The 22,963-nt window shown below is 34.8% G+C and overlaps 1 protein-coding gene across 1 annotated transcript in view; it reads left to right on the top strand.

Annotated features, from left to right (window-relative positions):
* Positions 1-22,963, top strand: part of NBEA (neurobeachin) — a gene marked incomplete at its 3' end in the record, with an annotated part of 753,742 nt that overhangs the window by 660,456 nt on the left and 70,323 nt on the right. Inside the window, exons 46-47 of the mRNA XM_011969865.1 lie at positions 8,183-8,323; positions 17,553-17,672. Coding sequence (XP_011825255.1) covers positions 8,183-8,323; positions 17,553-17,672 — 261 coding nt within the window. The remainder of the gene's footprint in view (positions 1-8,182; positions 8,324-17,552; positions 17,673-22,963) is intronic.

Consider the following 22,963-nt stretch of genomic DNA (forward strand, 5'->3'; position numbering starts at 1 on the left):
GAGGTTTCACTGTGTGGGCCAGGCTGCTCTCCAACTCCTGACCTCAGATGATCCGCCTGCCTCGGCCTCCCAAAGTGTGGGGATTATCGTCGTGAGCCACTATGCCCAGCCACGTGCCAATAGATTTTGCTAATCAAATTGCAACTTTAGATCAAAGATTAGCTTTCTTCATAATATACTCAATTCCACCCCATGAAAAAGTGTAAAAAGAAACACATTTAATTAATAGAAAAATATACTCAACACTTCTCTTTATTAATGCTTCATGACTTCAAGTTCTGTTCCTTAATAATGTATTTGAAAATTGTGTACTGATTTGCTGAAGTTCATCGGAGGATGAAAGGCCATATCAAGCCAATTAACAGTATAAAATTGCAAAGGGAATGTTTAATCCACACTTACGGAACACAATTTTAACGTATTTTAGAGAAACAAATTTTCAAATCATTTAAAGCATTCTTATTTAGAACAGCCCAAGACATAGGAAAGACTTGAATTGATTGGAAAGGTTTTGCTTGTTTTTATACTCTATTTTAATTGATTTTGACTTTATTATGAAAATTTTTAAACAAAGAAAAAGTACCAATTCCTAATAACAATACCCATTAACCAATACCTACATGTTATAATTATTGACAGTTTAGCTTTTATTGGTTTACTAAAGTATTTAAATAAATATATCATACTTTACCCCTAAATATTTCAGTATGAAAAATATTATTTTCCCATATAATCAGATCACCATCATTACATCTAACAAAACTAATGACATTTCCCTAATATTATCTAACACTGTGCCTATAATCAAGGTTTTCTAATTATCTCCCATGTGTCTTAAAAATTGTTGTGCTTAAGCCAGGATTCAGTCAGCGACCACACAGTACATCTGATTCTTCTGTCTTATTTGTCTAAGGTTAGAATAGCTCCCAGTCACCCTATCACCCCCGCTTTTTTTTCATGATACTGACTCATTTAAGAGAGCATGCCAGTTATCTTATAGAACATAACAATAACAGCCAATATTTTGCATGTATTTATCATATGCCAATGCTAGGCTTCTGGATTTGTCTTTTTGTTCCTCGTGTTGTCATTTAACTCACTGTAACTAGTAAGGTTTTGATGTGTGCTGATTCAAATATCAGTGAAGATTGGTAATAGAAGCTTTTTTTTTTTTTGAGACGTCGTCTCACTTTGTCACCCAGGCTGGAGTGCAGTGGTGCAATCTTGGCTCACTACAACTTCTGCCTCCCAGATTCAGGCAATTCTCCTGCCGCAGCCTCCCAAGTAGCTGGGATTACATGTGCCCACCTCCACGCCTGGCTAATTTTTGTATTTTTAGTAGAGATGGGGTTTCATCATGTTGGCCAGGCTGATCTTGAACTCTTGGCCTCAAAGTGATCTACCTGCCTCCGTCTCAAAGTGCTGGGATTACAGGCATGAGCCACAGCCCCAGCCAATAATAGAAATTTATATTTGGAAATATTTGGTCAATAACACTTACTAGGCAAAATAAAAAGTTACTATAGTTAATTTAAATTTATCAAAGTTAAAATGTTCACATGTGAAATATATTTCTGGGTCATATAATTATAAAAGCCATGTAAAATTCTCTCTGTGAGATAAACCAAATTCATGATTAAACAGCAAAAAAAGAGCGTATAGAGAAGACTAAAGTCTCCACATTCTCACTGCCCAGAGACAACTATTGATATACTGTCATGTATATTCTTCAAAAAATAAATTATACAAAGTAGAATTACTTGATCAAAACTATATGAATTTTTTAAATATTACCAATTTTCCCCACAAGAAATTTATGCCAATTTTTTGCCAACAGCATTGTGAGATACCATGTTTTCCAATACTGAGTATTATAAAACTTAATAATTTTTGACAATCTAGTTAATAAAAATAGTTTTTGTCTGACCTTTTAACAATTGTGAGTGTACTTACAATTTTTGACTACCTATAATAGAAAGTCAACTTATACTGGTTTTAATTTAAAATGAAAATTTTATTAGCCCATATAACTGAGAAATCCAGGGATGGGTCAGTTCAGGAAAACTCGATCCAAGTGTTCACCAGAATTATCAGGTTCCACACCTCTTACTTTCTACATTGGCTTCATTCTCAAACAGGTTTCCCTGTGTTACAGTGATGATGTCTTTGTAACCCCGCTAGAAAAAGAGCTTTTTCCCAGATAGTTGCAGCAAAGTTTCATCCGATCAAGTTGAATCACATGCCCATTTCTGCAGCAGTCATAGTGCCAATGTGAATAAAATATTATGATTGACAGGTCTAGATCCCATGCCCACCCAGGGAGTCAGGTAGCGAGGTCAGCTCACCTGCACCAGGTAGGGAAGGAATGGTTCACAAAGGAAGAAGGCATAATGAATGCTAAACAGTAAAAAAGAATAGATGTCCATTACATTGTAGGAACTGGTACTATTTTTTCTTATATATATTGGAAATTGGCATTTATTATTCTGCGAATTGCCTATTCATCATATCATTTCCTCATTTATTTAATTAGATTGTTCATTAGCTTCTTATTGATTTGTAAGAGCACTTTTTTAAGGAAACTAACTCTTATGTGCTATGAATATTTTTCATTTTGTTATATCTTTCGATTTTTGCATAAAATTTTTTTCTAAAACTTCCACATGGAAATTTTATATAATATTATATAATTGGGTTAATCAGTCTTCATTCATTTAGCATTTATTGCTCACTTAAAAAGGTTCAGGTACTGTAGGTGTGAGAATAAAGAGATGAATAAAAGACAGGAAGTTTCTTCGAAGGGCTACACTACTGGGTTAAAAAGGTTAGAAAGTTGCCTATTACCAGATGGTGTCATGTAAGGCTTTACAGATACAATTTGAAAAACCTCCAAAAGAATGAGTTGAAGTTCCTTAGTCAGATAAAAAGGGAGCCGGGGGATTTACTTGAGCACAGAAGCGTCTGTAGGTATGATTTCTATGTTGTCATAACAATTTTCAGAATGATGACAGGTAGTTCATGACTGAAAAAACAAGGTAAGAACTCTCAAAGTCTGTTCGAAGGATTTTCAAGCCCTTGATTACAAAAGATAACAAGATAACTTAGATATCTTAGAAGTTCAATGTCTTAAAAGTATTGAGATAACTAAAAGCTATTGTTAGAAGCCAGACAAATGTGTCAAATGTACCCAGCTTCAAGCTGTATCTAGCACAGAGCTGCAGCTGGTTCTATAAAATGTCTAGCCACTGACTAGCAACATGATCTTCATTTGACTTTTCTTCAGTGTCCTCATTTGTAAGGATTTGGTCAAGTAGACCTGAATGTTTCCTTCTATTTCTGTGGACCTATGAGGAATGAGGAATTAAGTAGGTAGTTATAAAAGAAAAAAGTCACATCAAGGGCCAGGCAAACTGGCTTACACCTGTAATACCAGCACTTTGGGAGGCCAAGGCAGAAGGATCACTTGAGGACAGGAGTTCAAGACCAGCCTGGGTAGCATAGTGAGATTTCATCTCTATTAAAAAATAAAGTCACATTAAGATCAGAATTTCATATTTAGCAATGAAAAAGCAGTGCAGTAGTGTAGAATGTGGAGACCCAGGTACTTGTTTGCTCATCATGAAATTAGGTTCATATTGAATGCCTTACTGTCCTCAGAGACTTACGAAAATCAGTCTAGAAAATGGATGTGAAGACAATATGTTTCACAAATATATAGTATCATCGGCAGTTGTAATAGCAGTAGTAAACTTTTGAACATATTATGTGTGCAGGTTTGAGTATTCCTTATCCATAATGCTTGGGACCAGAAGTGTTTCAGACTTCAGATTATTTCAGATTTCAGAATATTTGCATATACACAATGAGATAGCTTGGGAACAGACCCAAGTCTAAACAAAAAATTATTTCATTTCATATACACCATATTCCATATAGCCTGCAGGTCATCTTATACAGTTTTTTTTTTTAAACAATTTTGTACATGAAACAAAAGTTTGTGTTAAGTACATATGTGTGGAATTTTCCACTTAAGATGGTGTCATGTTGGCATGCAAAAAGTTCTGGAATTTGGAGCATTCTAGATGTCAAATTTTTGGATTAGAGATGCTCAGCCTGTGTAACAGTAGAATGCTAGGACTATGAACATCATTATCATTTTCAGTTTTTTTATGATATATTAGAATTCAGTGTTATTGACATTGCTTTAACTAGGCCTCCGATTTCTCCTTGACAAACTTTTTTTTTCTTGAAAATTATAATCTAGTTTGATGACATTGACCATTTATCAGATCAATCCACATTTATTTATTTGTATTTATTTAAGTCAGTAACTCTGTGCTCAGACTTTTATGTTCTCTAAAAGTTCTTCTGATGTTTCATATAATACCATTTATACAATATGTTTTATTTATAAAATTTTTGCAGTCATTTTTACTTATTAAATTTATATATTATATACCTGTTCTAAGAAAAGGACTTTGTACAATATGCAGGTTTTAAAAGATAGAAAAATATTGATAAATCAAGGCTAAGAGAACAGAAAGAGAAAACAGAAAAATGAAACTAAAGAAAAAGTTAGCATGCAGAAATACACACCAAATATGTACCAGAATTTTTCAAAGTACAATCTAAGGTATTGCATCTAAACAGTTGTTCTAAAAACAAAAGAAGTAGGTGTTTCTCATAAAAAATTTAAAAAAATAAAATAAAGAGAAACACTGGAATAAACACATTTAAACAATTATATTTACAATAGTATTTCTCAGAGCCTTAAGATCATGTAAATCCCCCACAAACCTCTGGTAGAATTTTTGTTTCATGTAGTAAAGTCACAAAGGTTTTTATTTTTAGGAAAACCAAACTTTTTGTAGCACTGAAGTTTGAGACAGATTTCTCTCTTTGGTCTTCAAAACAGGGAAACTGAGTGATAAGAGTAGAGAAAATTCTCAGCATTATTTCTTCAATAACTACAGTAGTGTTTCATGTGAACATCCTAATGCTACACATGTAATTTCCCATAAATTTTATAAGGAATGCAAATTTTTGTACATTAGTCACTTCTTGAATTCTTTCATGTTAGAAATACTGCTTTTTTGCAAGCTATGTAGACTTTTTGGCAGTTTTTAAAACTGAATTATAATAATAAAGTTTTATAGGAATAGAAATGTTATTTTTCATTTTTGCATTTTTTGCACCATTTTTTCCTATTTGTTAAAGTGTTCACCTGTAACATAAAAACTAACAAAGACAAAACAGCAATAAATCTAAAAATAGGGTTTAAACTTTCAGTTAAACTTTTGTATATGGTAACACTTAAAAAGCACGGAAGTCACTGAATCCAAATGCCCACTGTTTGACAGAAAAGGGAACAATTTATTGATGTAGTAACTATGATGAAAATTGAAAAATATTGCAAAGTAAATTTATAAATTTTATTAAGTGTAGCCTTACCTTTTGACCAGAATTCTTAACCATATGCATCTGGCAAAAATCAAATGATACTGACATTGCAGTATTTGCTAAAATTTTTAAAGTATAGCAAAGTTACAACCTTGTCAGTATGTGGGTAAGTAGGTAATTGATTGATGGATGGATAAATATGATATGATAGGTATCTATTATGATCTCTTAAGAAAATATATCATCTGTGACAAAATTCTCATTTCCCCAAACAAACATTTTGAAGCTTTTTGCTTTCTAATTATTTATTGCTGTTTGACTATTAGAAGCAAAACGATAGAAAAATATTAAGTACAAAGCAAATCACTTACATTATGTTCCATAAAAATCATTTCTAACTTTATTAGGTAAAAATTCAAAATTAGAGATATATTGTAAGAAGTGTCTAAGGGAGGGATATGCAGACTTTAATACTGTGCAGCTGTTTCCTACACAGCATTACTCTGTAAAACTCTACAATAAAATGACTTTGATGAAACTTGCGTAAAATAAAAAATGTAAGTCTTTACTTTTCCTTTTCCAGAAATGTAAGAGAAGACTGGAAAAGATTAGAGGAAGAGCCATGCTCCTTTTTAAAGAATGCTTTGTGAGATTTTACAGGACAAACAGTATCAGATAAGATCAAACCTTAGGGATTGCACAGACATTTTGTGCATGCGAAAGGTCTATTAGCATATTCACGACAGAACAAAGTATTAAACATTTTCAGTGCTTTGAAAAATATACTTACTGAGTTAGAAAAACATATCTGAACATCTAGTAAAGTATAAAATATGTAGGTAATTTTAAATGAAAAACTAATTACTTTGGGCCAGGCGTGGTAGCTCACGCCTGTAATCCCAGCACTTTGGGAGGTCGAGGCTAGCAGATCACGAGGTCAGGAGATGGAGTCCATCCTGGCTAACACGGTGAAACCCCATCTCTACTAAAAATACAAAAAATTAGCCGGGCATGGTGGCGGGCACCTGTAGTCCCAGCTACTTGGGAGGCTGAGACAGGAGAATGGCGTGAACCTGGGAGGCAGAGCTTGCAGTGAGCCGAGATCGTGCCACTGCACTCCAGCCTGGGCGACAGAGCGGGACTCCATCTCAAAAAATAAATAAATAAATAAATAAAATAAATAAATAACTCATTACTTCAGTTCCATAACAGACTTTACATTCATTTCACTTTATAACAATTAATCTTTTACCAATAATGTAATTATGTTGTTTTAAATAGTATTAAGATTTTATGTAATGTTTAACAAAATTACATTACCTTTTTTACATCTATCTAAAGAGATTTGAGAGATAATCAATGAAATTTAACACAATAAAGTTTAAACCTTAGAACATTCTTTAAAAATCTAAATTTTTATACTATCATACTTTGTTTTACAAAATGAAGATTAAAAAGTTTAGGAACCTTAAAATATTAACATTCTTGTGTATGAAAAATACAGCTTTTATATAAATAAATTGTTGAGTCTTTGTTAATCATAATTAAAGTTAACAAAAAATGAACATAATTTACAAATAAATTTTCAGGATAAGCACCCTTGCAAATAAGAGTTTATTATGGAAATTCTAACAGACTTTTTACTGCTGATGACCTCATTGTGTTATTTGAATTAGTCTCCTGAGGCCAAAAGAAAAGGCTCATAACAATTTATAAATGAATCTTCCTCCCTTGTGTAACGTTATATGTCCCGTTGAAACACTAATTTTCTACTACTTCTCTTGTTAAAATTAAGCCTTCGAGGGATCTTCATAGTTGATTATAAATATTAAATTTTGAAATAAAGTAGTTAGACATTGTACTTAGTACTCTTCTTTTGTTTTCTCTGTAAACCTACTTACTTTTATAGTATGCAACTTAAATCAAAATCATGTGCTTATTTGATACCATAAGCACGGACTCTGTATACCATAAATCCAAAATCAAACAAAAACTTAAGCTAAGGCAGTTTGCTATTGGAAATCATGAAGATGGTGTGCTGGAAATTCCTAATAATTAGATGTGCTAAAATTTTGAGAATATGATGCAGTTAAGCACATGCTTTATTGAAGAAATCAGTATAGGGATTAGCATCATAATCAGTAAATAGGGTGGTGGTACTCATAGGAGAGGTCTTAGAGGCCTCAGCAAAATGCTTTCCAGGGAATCTGAATTTCCTGAATTATTCCATCACCCTTAAGTGTGTAGTTTAACAATAAAAAGGATAGTTGTTCCATCTATATACTACTAGAATAAGACTAACATTCTGTCAGGGTTCCATATGGAGGGTTGTCTTTCACACTCTGGGTAACCGGCTGTTAAGACAAGGTTTTCACTAATATGGTTGTCAAATGGTCAATCTCTTCACCTTCTCTGCCTTGGGTTTCCTGTATTCCAAGCTAAATGTTCATTATGTAGCTTATTAAGTAATAGGAAAATAACAAAACTGTTGATGTGGCCTTAACAGTTTAAATGAGATCACCTCTGATAATCTAGTTTACAAAAACTGTTAGTAAAGTCTAGAAACCTTGGACTATGAATCATCCTCTTGGGCAGTTTTTAACAAGTGTAATGATTTGTAATTAATATCAAAATCTGGTATGTTTAAAAATGTAATAGAAAATAATGTATTTATGCTGTATGGCTAAAAAGAATTAACAGTGAAATACTGAAAGTATAAAGATTTATTACCTAGGATATCTAATATGACTGTATTAAACAAAATATTTTTTTCTTTTAATAGCCAATTGGTGCGTTGAACCCAAAGAGAGCTGTGTTTTATGCAGAGCGTTATGAGACGTGGGAAGATGATCAAAGCCCACCCTACCATTATAATACCCATTATTCAACAGCAACATCTACTTTATCCTGGCTTGTTCGAATTGTGAGTATCTTCATTGAGCTAGTTTGCCTTTGTTACCTTAAAATTTTTAACGTAAGTAAATTAAATACAATTCAAATCAGTTGTAGTTTGTTCTAAACAAAGATTAGAGACAAGTAAAGTAGAAATTAAAGATTCCAAAGTAGCAAAATATGAATTTTTTAATGAGTTGTCTCATTTGCAAAATTGGATTAGAAAGTTAGTTGTCTATTGCTAGGTATTATGAGCTTAAACCAAACCAGTTGTCCAGTTATAAAGGAGCCAAAACTGAGTACATACCTTTTTTTTTTTTTTTTCAGTAACAGGGTCTCTCACTCTGCCACTGAGGCTAGAGTGCAGTAGTACTATCACAGCTCACAGCAGCCTTGAACCCCCAGGCTCAAAGGGTCTTCCTGCCTCGGCCTCCCAAGTAACTAGTACTACAAGCATGTAACACCTTGCGTGGCAATTTTTTTTTTTTTTTTTTTTTTTTTTTTTTGAGACAGTCTCTCGTTCTGTCACCCAGGCTGGAGTGCAATTGCGTGATCTCAGCTCTCTGCAATCTCTGCCTCCCGGGTCCAAGCGATTCTCCTCCCTCAGCCTCCAGAGTAGTTGAGATTACAGGCGCCCACCACCACGCCTGGCTAATTTTTGTATTTTTAGTAGAGGTGGGGTTTCGCCATGTTGGTCAAACTGGTCTTGAACTCCTGACCTCAGGTGACTGGCCCGCCTCAGCTTCCCAAAGTGCTGGCATTATAGGTGTGAGCCACCGTGCCCGGCCCAGCTATTATTTTTAAACATGGCATCTCACTTTTTTCCCCAGGCTGGTCTCTCACTTTTGTTCCCCCGGGCTTCAGTGATCCTCCTGCCTTACCTCCCAAAGCACTGGGATTACAGGTGTGAGCCACCACACCTAGCCCTGGAGTGCATTCTTAATACCCTCTGCCTCCTTCCTCACAAATGATGCACACTGGCACTTGCTCTCCCCCAGCCCTCTCATTCTTACTTCTTGGGCAGCATGTTTTACAACCAGTTTCCAAATATTTTGAAAACCTCTTTCTGTTACTTTTCTCTTTCTCCTAAGACATAAATATATTCACGTCTCACTGATGTTTAAAAAAAAAAGAAAGAAAAAAAGCCTGCTGCCAGCCCCCGCCCACTCTGCAGTTCTTTCCCATCTCTCTCCCTGCATAGTCAGATTCCTGAAAGCACAACCTCTGCTGTCCTGCAATGCACTGTGGTACCTGTTGCCTATACTTGATCACCTCCCATTCAGTCTTTAGCCTGGTTGATTTCAGATCCACATCCATCACTTTACTGGATTGTTTTTGCGAAGGTCACATATTATGCAGATAGAGCTTCCCATTTCTTACCTATCATGTCTCTTGAAGCATTTCACACCATTGCTAATCTTCTCTCCTTGAAATTTTCTTTCAACGTTCCTTTTACAATATCCTCTCCTGGTTTGCCTCCTGTCATCCTAACTGTTCTGCTCAGTCTCCAGCTCAGATTCTTTTTCCTTGATGTTCCTATTCCCCAGGATTTTTCTTTATATTTCAGCTGAGCTGTGTCATTCAGTTATAAGCTAGTGATTTCCAGCTTCTCTCTTCTTTGCAAACATTTCTCTTGTGTTCCTGACCTATATTTCCAAGTGCCTGCTAGATATTTCTACCTGAATATCTCACAGTACCATAAGCAGCATTTCAATAAATGAGCTCCTCATCTCCCTCATGAACCTGCTGTGTTTAAATGCCATGATTATTCACTCAGCTGCCCAATCTAGAAATTGGGAAGCTTTTTCCTAGATATTTTCTCTATTTTTCCAGCCTCTTACATCCAATCAGACATCCACAGATTCTACCAACTAAATATCTCTATCTCCTTTTCTCTATACTCTGGCACTTTCTTTAATTTAGGTTCCCATTCTCTCTCACCTAGATTATTGCAAAAGCTCTTAGCAAACCTCTTTTCCTGTATTCTTGCCTTCTCCATTCTGGTCTAGATAGGAGCACTGTAAGCAACTGAGGAGTACTATAGAATGCTAAATTAAATCTTGTAATCAATAATTTTCCCCCTATTAAGATATACCTCAGACCACTCTATTGTATGAGGCTGATGTGCCCAAGAAACACATTGGTAAAGCAGAGTATATGAAACTGCATCTCCTGTCTTTGAAAATATTTTTTCCCTAAACCTAAATGACAGCTCTAGTTTGTAGGTTTTCGTTAAACATCCTCTCCATTACGGGAAAAAAATAACTTTCTACAGAAATTTAGTATGAATATATTTTAAGTAACTTGCAAGCCATTGATAGGTGACAAACTACAATTATTTTTGTTAAGAAAAATTTTGTCAGAATTGTGATTCTGTTTGAGCATAAATCTTATCTCTTTCATAATTCTACACCAGCATAAGAAGTAAAGGAAGTCTGGACTAACTAGTCTTTTGAGAAAACAAACCCAAATCTTATTTTTAAAACTAAACTCTGTAATGATAAACTAAAGGAAAAGACATAAAACTATTTTTAAACCAAAGCTATTAAATCATTCTAATTTATCCAAACATTCACTTTAATTATGTGAACTTGGATTCTTTTATAATAATGTTTCTGAGTTAGAAGTTTCTTAAGAAATACTTTTTAAATCTGGTACTTTTAAAGTATAGAATTCTCTTTTTTAATTTTCTGTTAATTTTGAGAATAAGATTTATATCATTGCCTATTTATAAAGCAATCAGAACAGAGCATCTTTAGTTTCTGGGTGATAATAATAATTCCAGAGGTAGGAAAATACTTCACACTCACAAGAGGCAAATGCTTTTCAAATTCCAGATACACAGACACATAAAGAGCTTATAACTTCCAACCTTCAGTTTCAACCATAGGTCAAAACTAAACAAAGTCACAAAAATTGACCAGTCAAGATCTCAAAAGAGCCGGTTTTCTTTGTAATGGATATAAAATATGCTCTTAATTGATTTGAACTCACAAATAGGCAAACAGACAAGAATACCAAAAAACTAATTAATTAGATTCACTGATCACCAAATGGTAAGACCATAAAACCAAAACTAAATGCTCAATCATTACTACCACCAGTGGAAAATTACCTATTAGCTGTACAGAAACCAGAAACAAAAAAATCAGTAGAAGGAGCAACTTTTAAAACCTAGAAAAAAAAAGTCACTAAAGTTCAAGTTTTGTTTGCTGCCTAGGGTCCACCCTGGAAACCAAGAAAACATGTAGCTGGGCTTAAGTAGCCCATGAGATACACTTCTTCAGCTAAACAGTTAATCTGAGTTCATCAGGTTGGTCCACATGGAACTCTCAAAGGGACCACCAAAACTCTTTTAGCAAAGGAAATTTTTAGAAAACATTGAAACTGGAGATTTGCACCCTGGGAGGCCTTTTCATACAACCTCAGGTCCCGTCAATGACAGTCATTGCCTTAGTGAGCCACCACCTGTAGGACAGGTGGTGCAGGACACCTCTTTCAGGTACTTTGAGGATGAGAAAAAAGGTCAGGAGTCCTTCCTGAGAAAATGTTATCTACTGTGTTGTTTGACAGATTAAATGAGAGTGTATATACAATAGTATTTTGAAATACATAAAGGGGTATTCACTGTTTTTTTTACCTAATCAAGTTAGTCTGAAGCCAGATTTACAAGACTCCTTCAAGAGTGACTCCATAAAAATACTTGTTATCAACAGCCTAATTTAAGTTAACCTCATCTATCCCTAATCAGCTAAACACTTTCCCAAATCATAACTCAGAATTTATACTTAAGTTGATTTGTTATTCCAGCGAAATGGAATTCAAACTTGAATCTATGCAAGGGCATGCCAGAATATTCTACACATTTATCCCACACATGCCCTTGTCTATAGCAGTGCTGCACAACAGAAATATAATGTAAACTACCATGTGACTTAAAATTTCTAGTAGCCACATTTATAAGTAAAAAAGAAACAGGTAAAATTAATTTTAATAAATATATTTGTTAATCTACTGTTTCCAAAATGTTATCATTTAAACATGTAACCAATATAAAAATGTAAAATGAGGCATTTTACATTTTACATTTTTGGAGGGAGGGTACTGAGTCTTTGAAATTCAGAGTGTATTTTATATTTACAGTGCATCTCAATTTGAACTAGCCACATTTCAAGTGCTCAATAGTGACATGTGGCTAGTGGCTACTGTTTGGACAAACCTATAAAACTGCTTTTATGGAGACTCAGCCCAAATATCTTATGTCATGTGGTTATAAATAAAAGTATCAGTCTCACGGTTTACTAAGCGTTTAACCTAATGGTCCAGAATTCGTGATTTCCTCACTCCCATTCCAAGGAGTTCATGAAATAGAAAATGCATTAAAATTTGGCTCACTAAGAATTTGTTCACAAAAATAAAATACAGATTAAAATAAGTGTCTGTCCTTTACCTTAGGCCTTTTAGATCTAAAGTCATTAAACTTATTATTTGTTTCGGTGTACTTAGTATGAGAAAAATAATAATTGCTTAAAAATGCTAAATAACTATATACTTCATTACTTTAAATTAAAAATATTATTTTAAACAAACTACCAGTGAAATCACTTGTCTACAATATGAGACTCTGAAAAGACTGTTTTCCTGACAACTGCCATTGGGCAAATCATGAATAAACTTATAGCAGCCTTTGGAGTTTCTTCAGATATTAATATTAAAAAACACATTTTACTTGGGATGTTTTTACTTGACATCTTACCCTAGTCATATAACATGTATACAGAAATAATTAAATCTTTTTCACTGACTTGCTGACCACTCAGTAACTGGTTCGCCTTCCAAATTCAGTATATTCAGCCCTCCTATTCAAAACTCATTTGTCAAACGTTTCATAGTTTCCAAGGAAGTGATGTTTAGAGTTTGAAACTTTCTGTGTAAATTATGGCTTGTTTTGAAAGCTTACCCTAAAGCCTCTTTAAACCATAATGTGTCTTTAAAAGTATATATGTATAGTAGAAACATTTTTGCACGTGTTGTAACTAAAACCAAAAGATAGTGCTACTGAATAAAATATCGTTGTGTTTATCTTGAATTCTGATGCATTAAGGACAATGCATATGTACTCAGAGAAAGATGGGAAATACTTAACCAAGAGCCTAGTGCATGGTAGGTACATAGGTTAACTAGTGAAAACTTTTGGAAAATTCTAAAAGACCCTTCTTGGTTCTTGGAAAAGAAATAGGAGAAAATAAACTTCTGGGATTAGACAAAGGCCAGTAGAAATAATGGTTCCTCCATCTGTTAGAATGTGACCTTGAATTTTCTCAGCTATAAAAGGGGAATAATTACACCTACTCTGAAGGGTGATAGTAGGGATTCAGTTAACTTAGATAATACAGAGCCTGGCACAGAAAAATGCTTAGTAGCTGTTATTTTCCTTCCCTTTTTATTTTATTATGCTTCCTATCACTTCAAATATACATCTTTTCTTTGCTGTAGTTATGTTGCAGGCACTACCTATTACCCATAAATGAGGTTTGTTTTGGCTTTTAAATGGAATGAAGAGAAGGAAAAGAACAGAACTACAACAAGCAAAGGACATAAAAGATTATTATGAGATGACTAAGCAAAAATCATGTAAGACGGAAGAATGAAGAAGTTGAGTAAAGAGAAGAGGCAGCAGGGAAACAGCATTAGTTGCCCATGATGGAATTAGTTGATCTGTAATCATCCAAAAGCAAGAAAGGCTGTTAGTGTCTTCAGACGGGACTAAGGGGTATAATAGAATACAGAAGGACAGGTACTTCCAGTGCAGGCCAGGTGAGTTAGTTTTCCATCACTGAAAAAGGATTGGAAGATATGAAATGATGTTGGAGTGGGTGTAATTAGGAGAAGAAAGTCTGCCATTGGCCATTTATATTGCAGGACCTAACCTGAACTTTTTAAAGCCTAATGAGTTCCAGAATTGCAATTTCTGAAATTACTGTTTAGTATTTATTCGTTTATACATCTTACCTCGCATGCCTAAAACTTTTCTAATATAATGGTAAAATGTCCAATCTATTGATGTACACATAGAAAATGGCTCAGTTGACAGGTGGTAGGCAAATAAATATAAAAGTTATTCAAGCTTAATATAGCACCTGATCCTCTATGTTATTCAGACATGGGTCAAACGAAAAAGAAAGGCTTTGCATTGTGCCTTGAAGGTAAAAGGGAAACACATGGAAGAAAGCAATCTCCACGGTAATCAGAGCTTGAAAGATCAATACTTACTTATAAACAAATAGGTTATCAATTTCTATTAGTGCTCTACCACTGTAGCAACTGGAGGCCTTCAGGAATAATGAGAATATACGTCAGTAATGTAGTATATGACCCTATAACAGTTGTTAATCAGATCTTTTTAAAAGCTACTTAAAACACTGAAATGTGGAATTCAATATTCTCTGCTTTTAGGTGCCACCAGCTTCATTCATAACTTTGTTACTAGAAATAAATACAATTCTTTAATTTCAGATTTCTTTTCACTAAGCCCATCTGTGCTATTCTTGGCATGTCTTTGTTAGGAGTTGAAAACTAGACAGGATTTTGTAATTTAGGTTGAGGTGGAGATCAGCTTTTAGCGGCTGATGGTAAGTACGGCTTTGCATGTATAAATGGGTTTTCACTCACATCTGTTTAATAGGTTAAAACTAGAGACAAGCCTGATCCCTCTAAATTAATCTCTGCCACTACCTACGTGAAAATTAAATGCCTTCCATCAGCATCCTGCAATAACAAAGTGGGTTCTGAAGATACAACTGTTGGGTCAAACCTACTAGTAGTTAAGAACTGAAAAGAAAACCCCTATCTTACTCTCACCCACCATACTCCCATCTCCCAACAATACCTTGTATGTTTAGGTGTGTTTGACAAACATTTATTAAACATGATGAGCCATGTGCTGTGCTTGGGGCTGGGGATAGAGAGGTAGATAAGGCCTTAGGAGCTGGCAGTCTGGTGGGAAGTCCGACAGCGAATACTTGGCATAGTGCGTAAAGCTGGTAGTCATTTTTATAACTCTGTCATGTAAGATACATCAAGCTTTCTCTATGTTATTTCATTTAATCTTATTTAATCCCATAATTTCCCCAAGGTATTGTCGTTCCCAGTTTACACAGATGAAGGAATGGAGACAGTTTCTTGACACAGTTACTTAAGGTTAAGTAAGCTTGCCCAAGACAGAGAAATAGTTCCACCAAGATTCGAGCTTAAATCTTTCATATTTCATTCAGTTTACCATTGCTACATCTAGAATTTTTATATCCCCATTTTAATTAATATAATTTAGTGACAGATTGTTTTCACTACCTTATTTTTGATAGTGAATTAAACATCTAAAAAGCAAATAAATTAGTGAAAGACTTGTCATATAATTTTTTTCTAACTTAATTTCACTAACTTTTATTTATTTCTCATATCACTTAAAATCCTAAACAGCAATATGGACTTCTTGGATGCATTTCTTATTTTCAGGTGAATCAGTACTGTCTCCCTTACTTCTATATTGTTTTATCATTCTTGATCTTATCTCTTTCATCATCCTTTTCTCTCATCCAACACTGAACATGAAATAGTGGCAGCATATTACAAGTTTACAAAATTGATGACATCTGGCCATACTAAATTTCAGGGAGATATTGAGGAAGATCAGTATTTGTTGCCCTTTACCCCAACAGCCAGCCCTTAAGGTTAGTGGCAAGAAGGGGAGTTTAAGGGGACAAAGTATGTACCCCTTGTATGTTTATGCAAAGGAATGAACAGAGATTACATATTAAAAAAAGAGGACTAAAATATTTTGGAAAATGTCATGTAGGTTTCTTAGCATTATTGAACCTGGGAATGGCATATCATTCGTCCTGTACTTGAGAGAGAAGAATTAAAGCAGGGAAAAGGAAATATGTATCTATCTTTGCTATAATTGTAGTTAAGAAATCTTTAGCAGGAATGAATGTTATTCAATCCTTTTAAACTTGGAAGCAAATTTAATGACATCAAAAACATAAGAACAACCTAAGAACTCCCAGCAAGAGAACTCCCAACTTAAGAATTACAGAAAAAGCATTAAAATTAAATGCATTAGGACATTGCAATAAAGTTATTCCTAGGTTTTCTGCCATAGGGACATGTGCTGGATGGCAATCACTGTGTGATCCAAAGATAATAGTCACAGAATACAAAAAAGTCTGGTTTATCTACTGTCATTTGTACTTACTTTATTCTTCGTTCAACAGATTGTATATCGAGCAACTTCTACGTACCGGGAGTTGTTCTAAGTGTTGGAGATAAAACAATGAATAAGATACATACGGAACCTACTCATAGTGAGGAATGTAGACAGATTAACAATCAATTAAAACCAGTGTGATAAATGTTTCAGTGCTGTTTGAGGAAATACAGATTGCAATTTGAGCACACTGGAGAGCCGCGGTAGCGCAAGGAAAGTTTTTCAGGAGAAAATGACATCTTGGCTGAGTCTTAAAGCATGAAAAGAACTTAGCCAGGTCAGAATAGTGAAATAAATGGGTAAGTTTGTACCCAGCCTAGGGAACATCACATACAAAGGACAAGAGGTGAGAGTAGTGTGGCAAGATTTTAGAATGTGAAGAGAGGAATGGTGAGAGATAAGAGTTAAGCAGGTTCCAGATCATTCAGGCTCTTGTAAAACAAATTAGGTAGTTTTAGACTTTCTCCTAATCACTCCCAAGAGCTATTGAAGGTTTTTAAGCAGGGATTTGCATTTTAAAAACATCATCAGACCATAAGGTGGTACTAATACTTTTGTAGTCTTTCACAGGTAATCTAAGATGGATATTCTGTACCTAATTCCACACTGCAGTGATCAGTATCAGAGTGGTTTTTCTTATTGCAATGTTAGTGTATATATATATAGCCTTAATTTTTAGAAAGAAAGATCCAACTTATGAATTGTCACTAATGCAAAATTATTTCTCAGAAAATCATAGAGCACTGGAACCCCATCATTTCACAGATCAGAAGACCAGAAGCGAAATGACCTGCCAGAGTTGCAGACTGGCAACTGCTGCCTTGGCCTAGTCAAGCCCAGACAGGCATCTCCTACTGCCTTAATTTGGGGGCATCTTTCTAGGACCCTGCTCTGCTTCTACGTCTTGAGGGTTTTAAAGATAGCCATATTTCACAGAAGAACAAGGGCAGCTGTGTTTAGAGGGCTCAAATTTCTGATTCTGTTTTTTGCTTAGGAACCTTTCACAACCTTCTTCCTCAATGCAAATGATGGAAAATTTGATCATCCAGATCGAACTTTCTCGTCCGTTGCAAGGTCTTGGAGAACTAGTCAGAGAGATACTTCTGATGTAAAGGTAGGCTCTTTTATTTGTTGATATTCGTTAAGTTTCAAAATATGTGGAAATTTTGATTTTTTAAGTGGGTATGTATAAGACATTTTATATTGCAGCTTTGTTCCATCATATTAAAATTATATGGTACATATAACCTTAAAGGAAATAATTTTGAACATTACAGAAAATAAACTGAAATTTATTTTATATTATTACTCAGTGAAGGTGTTTTCGTTATTTCAAAAAATTCCTATCTAATTTAGATCGAATAATCAGGAGATGTGAAAAGCCTATAAATTGCCTTTCCTGCTGTTAACTCAATATTTGGTCCATTCCATAAAACACAGCAGGAATTGGATTTGACCTTAATGTGTCATATTGTTATAGCTTGCCTGGCTTGGGGTTTGCGTAGCCTGGGGCAATTAATAAAGCATTAATGACAAGACCCATTTAAAATGTAGGCTTTTCTGTATAGCCTTAGCTTTTACTTGACTGTGCCTGGGGATACTATGCAATAATACACATTAGATTAAACCAACACACACACAATATCCAGAAACAGCCGGAGAGCAGAGTAATTTTACAGTTGGTACTGCTTAACTATTGTTAATTACAAAGATTTGTTATTCATTTATATGGGCTCCGGTTTTAAAAAAGAAAAACATTGTATTCAAGGCAATAATATATATTTGTTCTCTCATTTGTCTCATTTTTTTGCTGATAATAAGGTTACATGGCCAGGTTATTGCATAGGCAAATGTGTTTCTTATTTTAAGCTCATTTTCTTCAAGGCATATTTTTTTCCCATTACTGTCACTCAGTATAAAAATGTTATGGTATCATTCCATTTAGAGCCTTAAACCAACAAAAGTTAGTGAGTTAAAATCAAAATTGTCGTTTACATATTTATGCTTCTCTATCGCAAAACATTTGTAAAAGGCAATTTTAGTGTTAATGAAATATAATTGGATGAATACAAGTTTTGTTCAGTGTTTTTCCAAAGCAGAAAATAAAGGAAATGGAGCCAAGTAGAGTGTAACATATCTGTGTTTTATTTGTTGTCGTCAAACTTTACATAAATGAATATTTATTCATACAACATATTTACTTTGTAAAAAAATAGGAGAATTTAATATGCATCCTTACTATATCAAGCTTTGAAGTTCTAACTGTCTTAAAACTTTGCTGAGAATTAAACTCTAAAATATCCATAAGCCATCATTTAAAATGATTTGTTACCAGTGAAGTCAGGGAGGGAATCTGTTTCTTATATAATAACACTTTGAGAATTAATACAGAAAATGGGAATCCATAGGCTCCCATTGAACAGTAGTAAACAGAATTCACACAATGTTCATAAAAAGCACTCAGATATTTTGTATGTGAATTAAATATTCTTATCTATAATTGAAGGCTTCTTATCGCAGTTAAGATTATTGATATTTTAAATCAGAGCTATATCCATATTATATCAGCCTATTTCAAATGAAAATGCCTGCTCACTGTTATTTGACATCATCGCACACACATACACAAAAATTGGCTTTTCAACTTAATTCAGAGATCCACCCTCACATGCCCACACACATACTGGGGTCAGTCATTCTAATTTTTATATACAGTTTTAGATTTCACTTCCTAGCCTGAGAATTTCATTGATGCTTTATACCATCAGTCTCTGATAACCAATGCCCTGTACCAGGCTTTTTCCTCTACATTCTCCCAGGAATTTTCCTCTTCAAAACCCTTTCAGAAACATTTACATTTTATTACTAATTATATTTTGGGGGCTCCTGGGGTCACATCATCCAGGACAAAGACCAATGTGGATATCACTAACTTGGGAGTTTTTTTGTTTTTTATCCTCAAGCAGCTGTACTGAACACAAACATGCAGCTTTTTTTTTTTTTCCCCCAAAGACTTAATTAGTTCATAAGAAGCTCATTTCTCCAGGTTGACATTACACAGATTGCTCTCATTTTCGGCTCTCTTACCGCCACTCGTGAACCTTTCATATCATATGTTAATACATCTTAGATCTTGCCATGTAGACTTCCCCTTTCTTTTTAAAGGCAGCATGCTACATATATACAATAATTTATATATGTGATCTCTGGTTGATGGAGAATCTTTCTCCCTGATTGTTGCTATGAAACACAAGGCTGTAGTGAACATCTTTGCACAGACATCCTGATGGACTCCTTCTATATACCTAAAGACTAATTCTTGTTAATGGGACTCATGGCTTAAAGACAATATATGTTTTTATTTTTTAAGATACTGCCAAACCATCATCCTCAAAGATGAAAATTCACTCCCTTACAGCAGTGTGCAAGGGTACCTCCTTCCCCATACCCCCTACACCCATCATCACTATTGTATTAAACAATGGAGCTTCTGTGAGTCTGGCAAGTGAAAAACTAAGTTATCTTTGTTTTAGTTTGCTTTTTTTTTTTTTTAGTGAAGTTGAGCATTTTTCATGTACTTATTGACCTGTACACTGACTCCTGTCTTTTGCTCATTTTTCAGTTGGGTCACATGTCTTTCTCTTACTGATTTGAAAAAGATCTTTGAAGTTGCAGAAGGTTCCATTGCAAGTAGGGTTTCTCAGTCGTCTTAGCTTTGTTATGGTTCGTTTAGTGTGTGAGTGCGTGTGCATGTGCATATGTGCGTGTGCACGCGTGTGTGTATGTGTGTGTCCAGTCAAATATATTTATATTCTCCTTTATAGCATCAGAATTTGGGGTCCTCATGACCAGAGTGTTAAAGAGAAGATCAGACTTTTGGGTAATAACTAGTGCTAACTTGAGAATCTTCTGAATTCATGATTAAACCTGATGTATCAGATAAAAATACATTGCTAAGAGTAGTACTTGTTTTGCTACTAGTGTGTTAAAACCTAAAGTTTTTATTTCTTATTTCTAGGCTGTTAAAACATAGCATTTGATATATTTTTTAAGGAAGTGTGTTTCCACTTCCAGAGAAGACAAGTATCTCTGCAATGTCTACTAACTTAGTCAGTTAATCATATAGGAGAGAACTAGGATGCAGTAGATGGTTTTATTCTGTCTGTCTCTATTAATGTCAGTCTCTTCCTGTGCTAATGAACGCAAGCTGGGAAGAAGGAGTGCTGCTGAAGTGACCTTTCAGGAGAGAGGTCTCTGGAGTTGAGTCAGATCAGTTAGTTTTTACTTTATTATTATTTTTTGAATTTCTTTCCTCTAGCCTAGTCTTGGTAACAATGACATTCAACTTACTGAAGTTCTTACACTAATTTTCCTTAATGCCTTCAAAAGTTGTTATATTACTTTTTGAATAGCTATGTAGATGTCAGAAAAGGTAGCTGTGACAAAATGTCATTAAGGTGACATAGTGTAAATTAATACAGTTAATGGAGGTGCTCGCCATTGACTCATTGACCCATTATGAGCTCTTGTGGAATTAATGAATGCCAGGGCATCAGTCTTTTGAAAAAAAAGGAAGAAAAGAGATGGCAGCTTTAAAACCTTGCAATGAATTATATTAGAAAAGTGAAAACGTCTGGATCGGATTTGATTTCACTAGGAAGCCATAAAATGGTATGCTCTCTCAGCAAAATATATTAAGCTGAAATGTCAGATTTGATGCAGTAGGTATACAATTATGATAGTGTTAATAGTGGTCTTCTATCATTCTGAGACATACTTTCAGGTCCAATTTCTCAGCAGCTTGAACTTGTCATAAGCTTATAAATTAGAAATTGCATTTGAGGATATGTTCTTATTTTTTGACAGAATGTATATAATACTATTAACTATACCATGGGGTTTTAGTGTAACTGCTAAAGTAAACTAGAAATCACATTTATAGACACAAAATGCCTTCTATAATGTTCATTTTGCCATTTCTTTAGTAATATTTGGTGTTTTCCTGCACTGTTTTTCATTCAGGAAATTTTAAACTACTTGGACTTTTTCCTTAAAGAGAAGCTGATTAATAGAAATTTATCAATGGGAAGAGAGTCAGCAGAACAGCAGTTATCTTAAGTAGGCAATCTAGTGTCTAATGTGCCTCTGTAGGAGTACACTTACACATTTTAAAAATAAACCCATCTTTTAAAATAATACTGAATAATTTTCAAACATGTTTTTTGTCGGTTGTTTGATACAGTCCTTGAAACAATCCTATGAGGTAGCAGTCATCGTCCCTATTTTGTAAAGGAGGTTCACAAATATTAAGTGAGTCACCTAAGTTCACACTCAGGCAGGTAAAGAGGAAGCCAGTACTAGCACAGAGTCTGTCCAGTTATTTAAGATGCTTCATATCCAAGAGGATTTTAAGAATGGGAGCTGCAAGGCCACTTCATGCCTAGGCCTGGAAGTCACATCATGTTACTTCCACTTGCTCAAAGCAAGTCATGGGGCCGGCCCAGAATAAGGGAGAGTAGACACAGACTCCACTTCCTGATGAGACGAGTGGCAAAGTCACATTTCAAGAGGACACTGAGGGTGGAAGGATTACTGTGCCCTTCTTCGGAGACAGTCTACCACAGTCCTGTCTCTGGTCAAAATTCACATTCATCCTATATGTAAAATATGCTCAACTTGTTCCCCACAAGTCCCACCGCAGTATTTGTATCAGACTGAAAACCTGGTATCTCAATGTCTATGTAAGCTCCGGATACAGATACGGCACAGCAATTCCTAATTTGGAGACCTGGGAACTAAAAGGACAAATTATCTGTCCCATGTACACCCAACATGTGGTGGTAAGACAGAACAGTTAAACTTCAGTAGATACTCCATTCAAAAGGGGGAGAATGTGGAAGGTACACAGCAGTCAATGGTTCATAGCAGTTCTGAAACCCAGCCAGGAACAAGTTGCCGATTACTCAGATTGCAGGGACAGGGACTGTCCATGGATTAGGGCCCAGGTCTGTTATCTGGGCTTGGCTCCCTAATTCATTATTTTCCATGGCTCTTGGTTACTTCCTCTGGAACACTGGCTTTGCCCTCTGAATCGTTCTTTTGTTTCCAGAAGAAATAACCATAGTTTGCAGCTGAGTATCTTTCTCTGCCTGCTTCCTGACCATAGAAAGTTAGGGCCAAAGCCTCATATGCCCAAGTTGGTACAGCAGCTTAAAACTGTGTAGCCTTTCTGTGTATCAAATTAGAAAAAGCTAATACTCACAAATCCTTTTGGAACAGGATTCTCTCTTTCAAGCTGTAAATTAGGATACTGTTTATAATGCCCTAAGAATCCCTTTCTCTAGCGAATCACTCTGTGTAGCTGAGCAAGTCTGAAAAACACTACCTGAAATTTTAACTTTTATA

Source organism: Mandrillus leucophaeus, unplaced genomic scaffold (genome assembly GCF_000951045.1).
Source record: "Mandrillus leucophaeus isolate KB7577 unplaced genomic scaffold, Mleu.le_1.0 Scaffold916, whole genome shotgun sequence".
Taxonomy (NCBI): Eukaryota; Metazoa; Chordata; class Mammalia; order Primates; family Cercopithecidae; genus Mandrillus; species Mandrillus leucophaeus.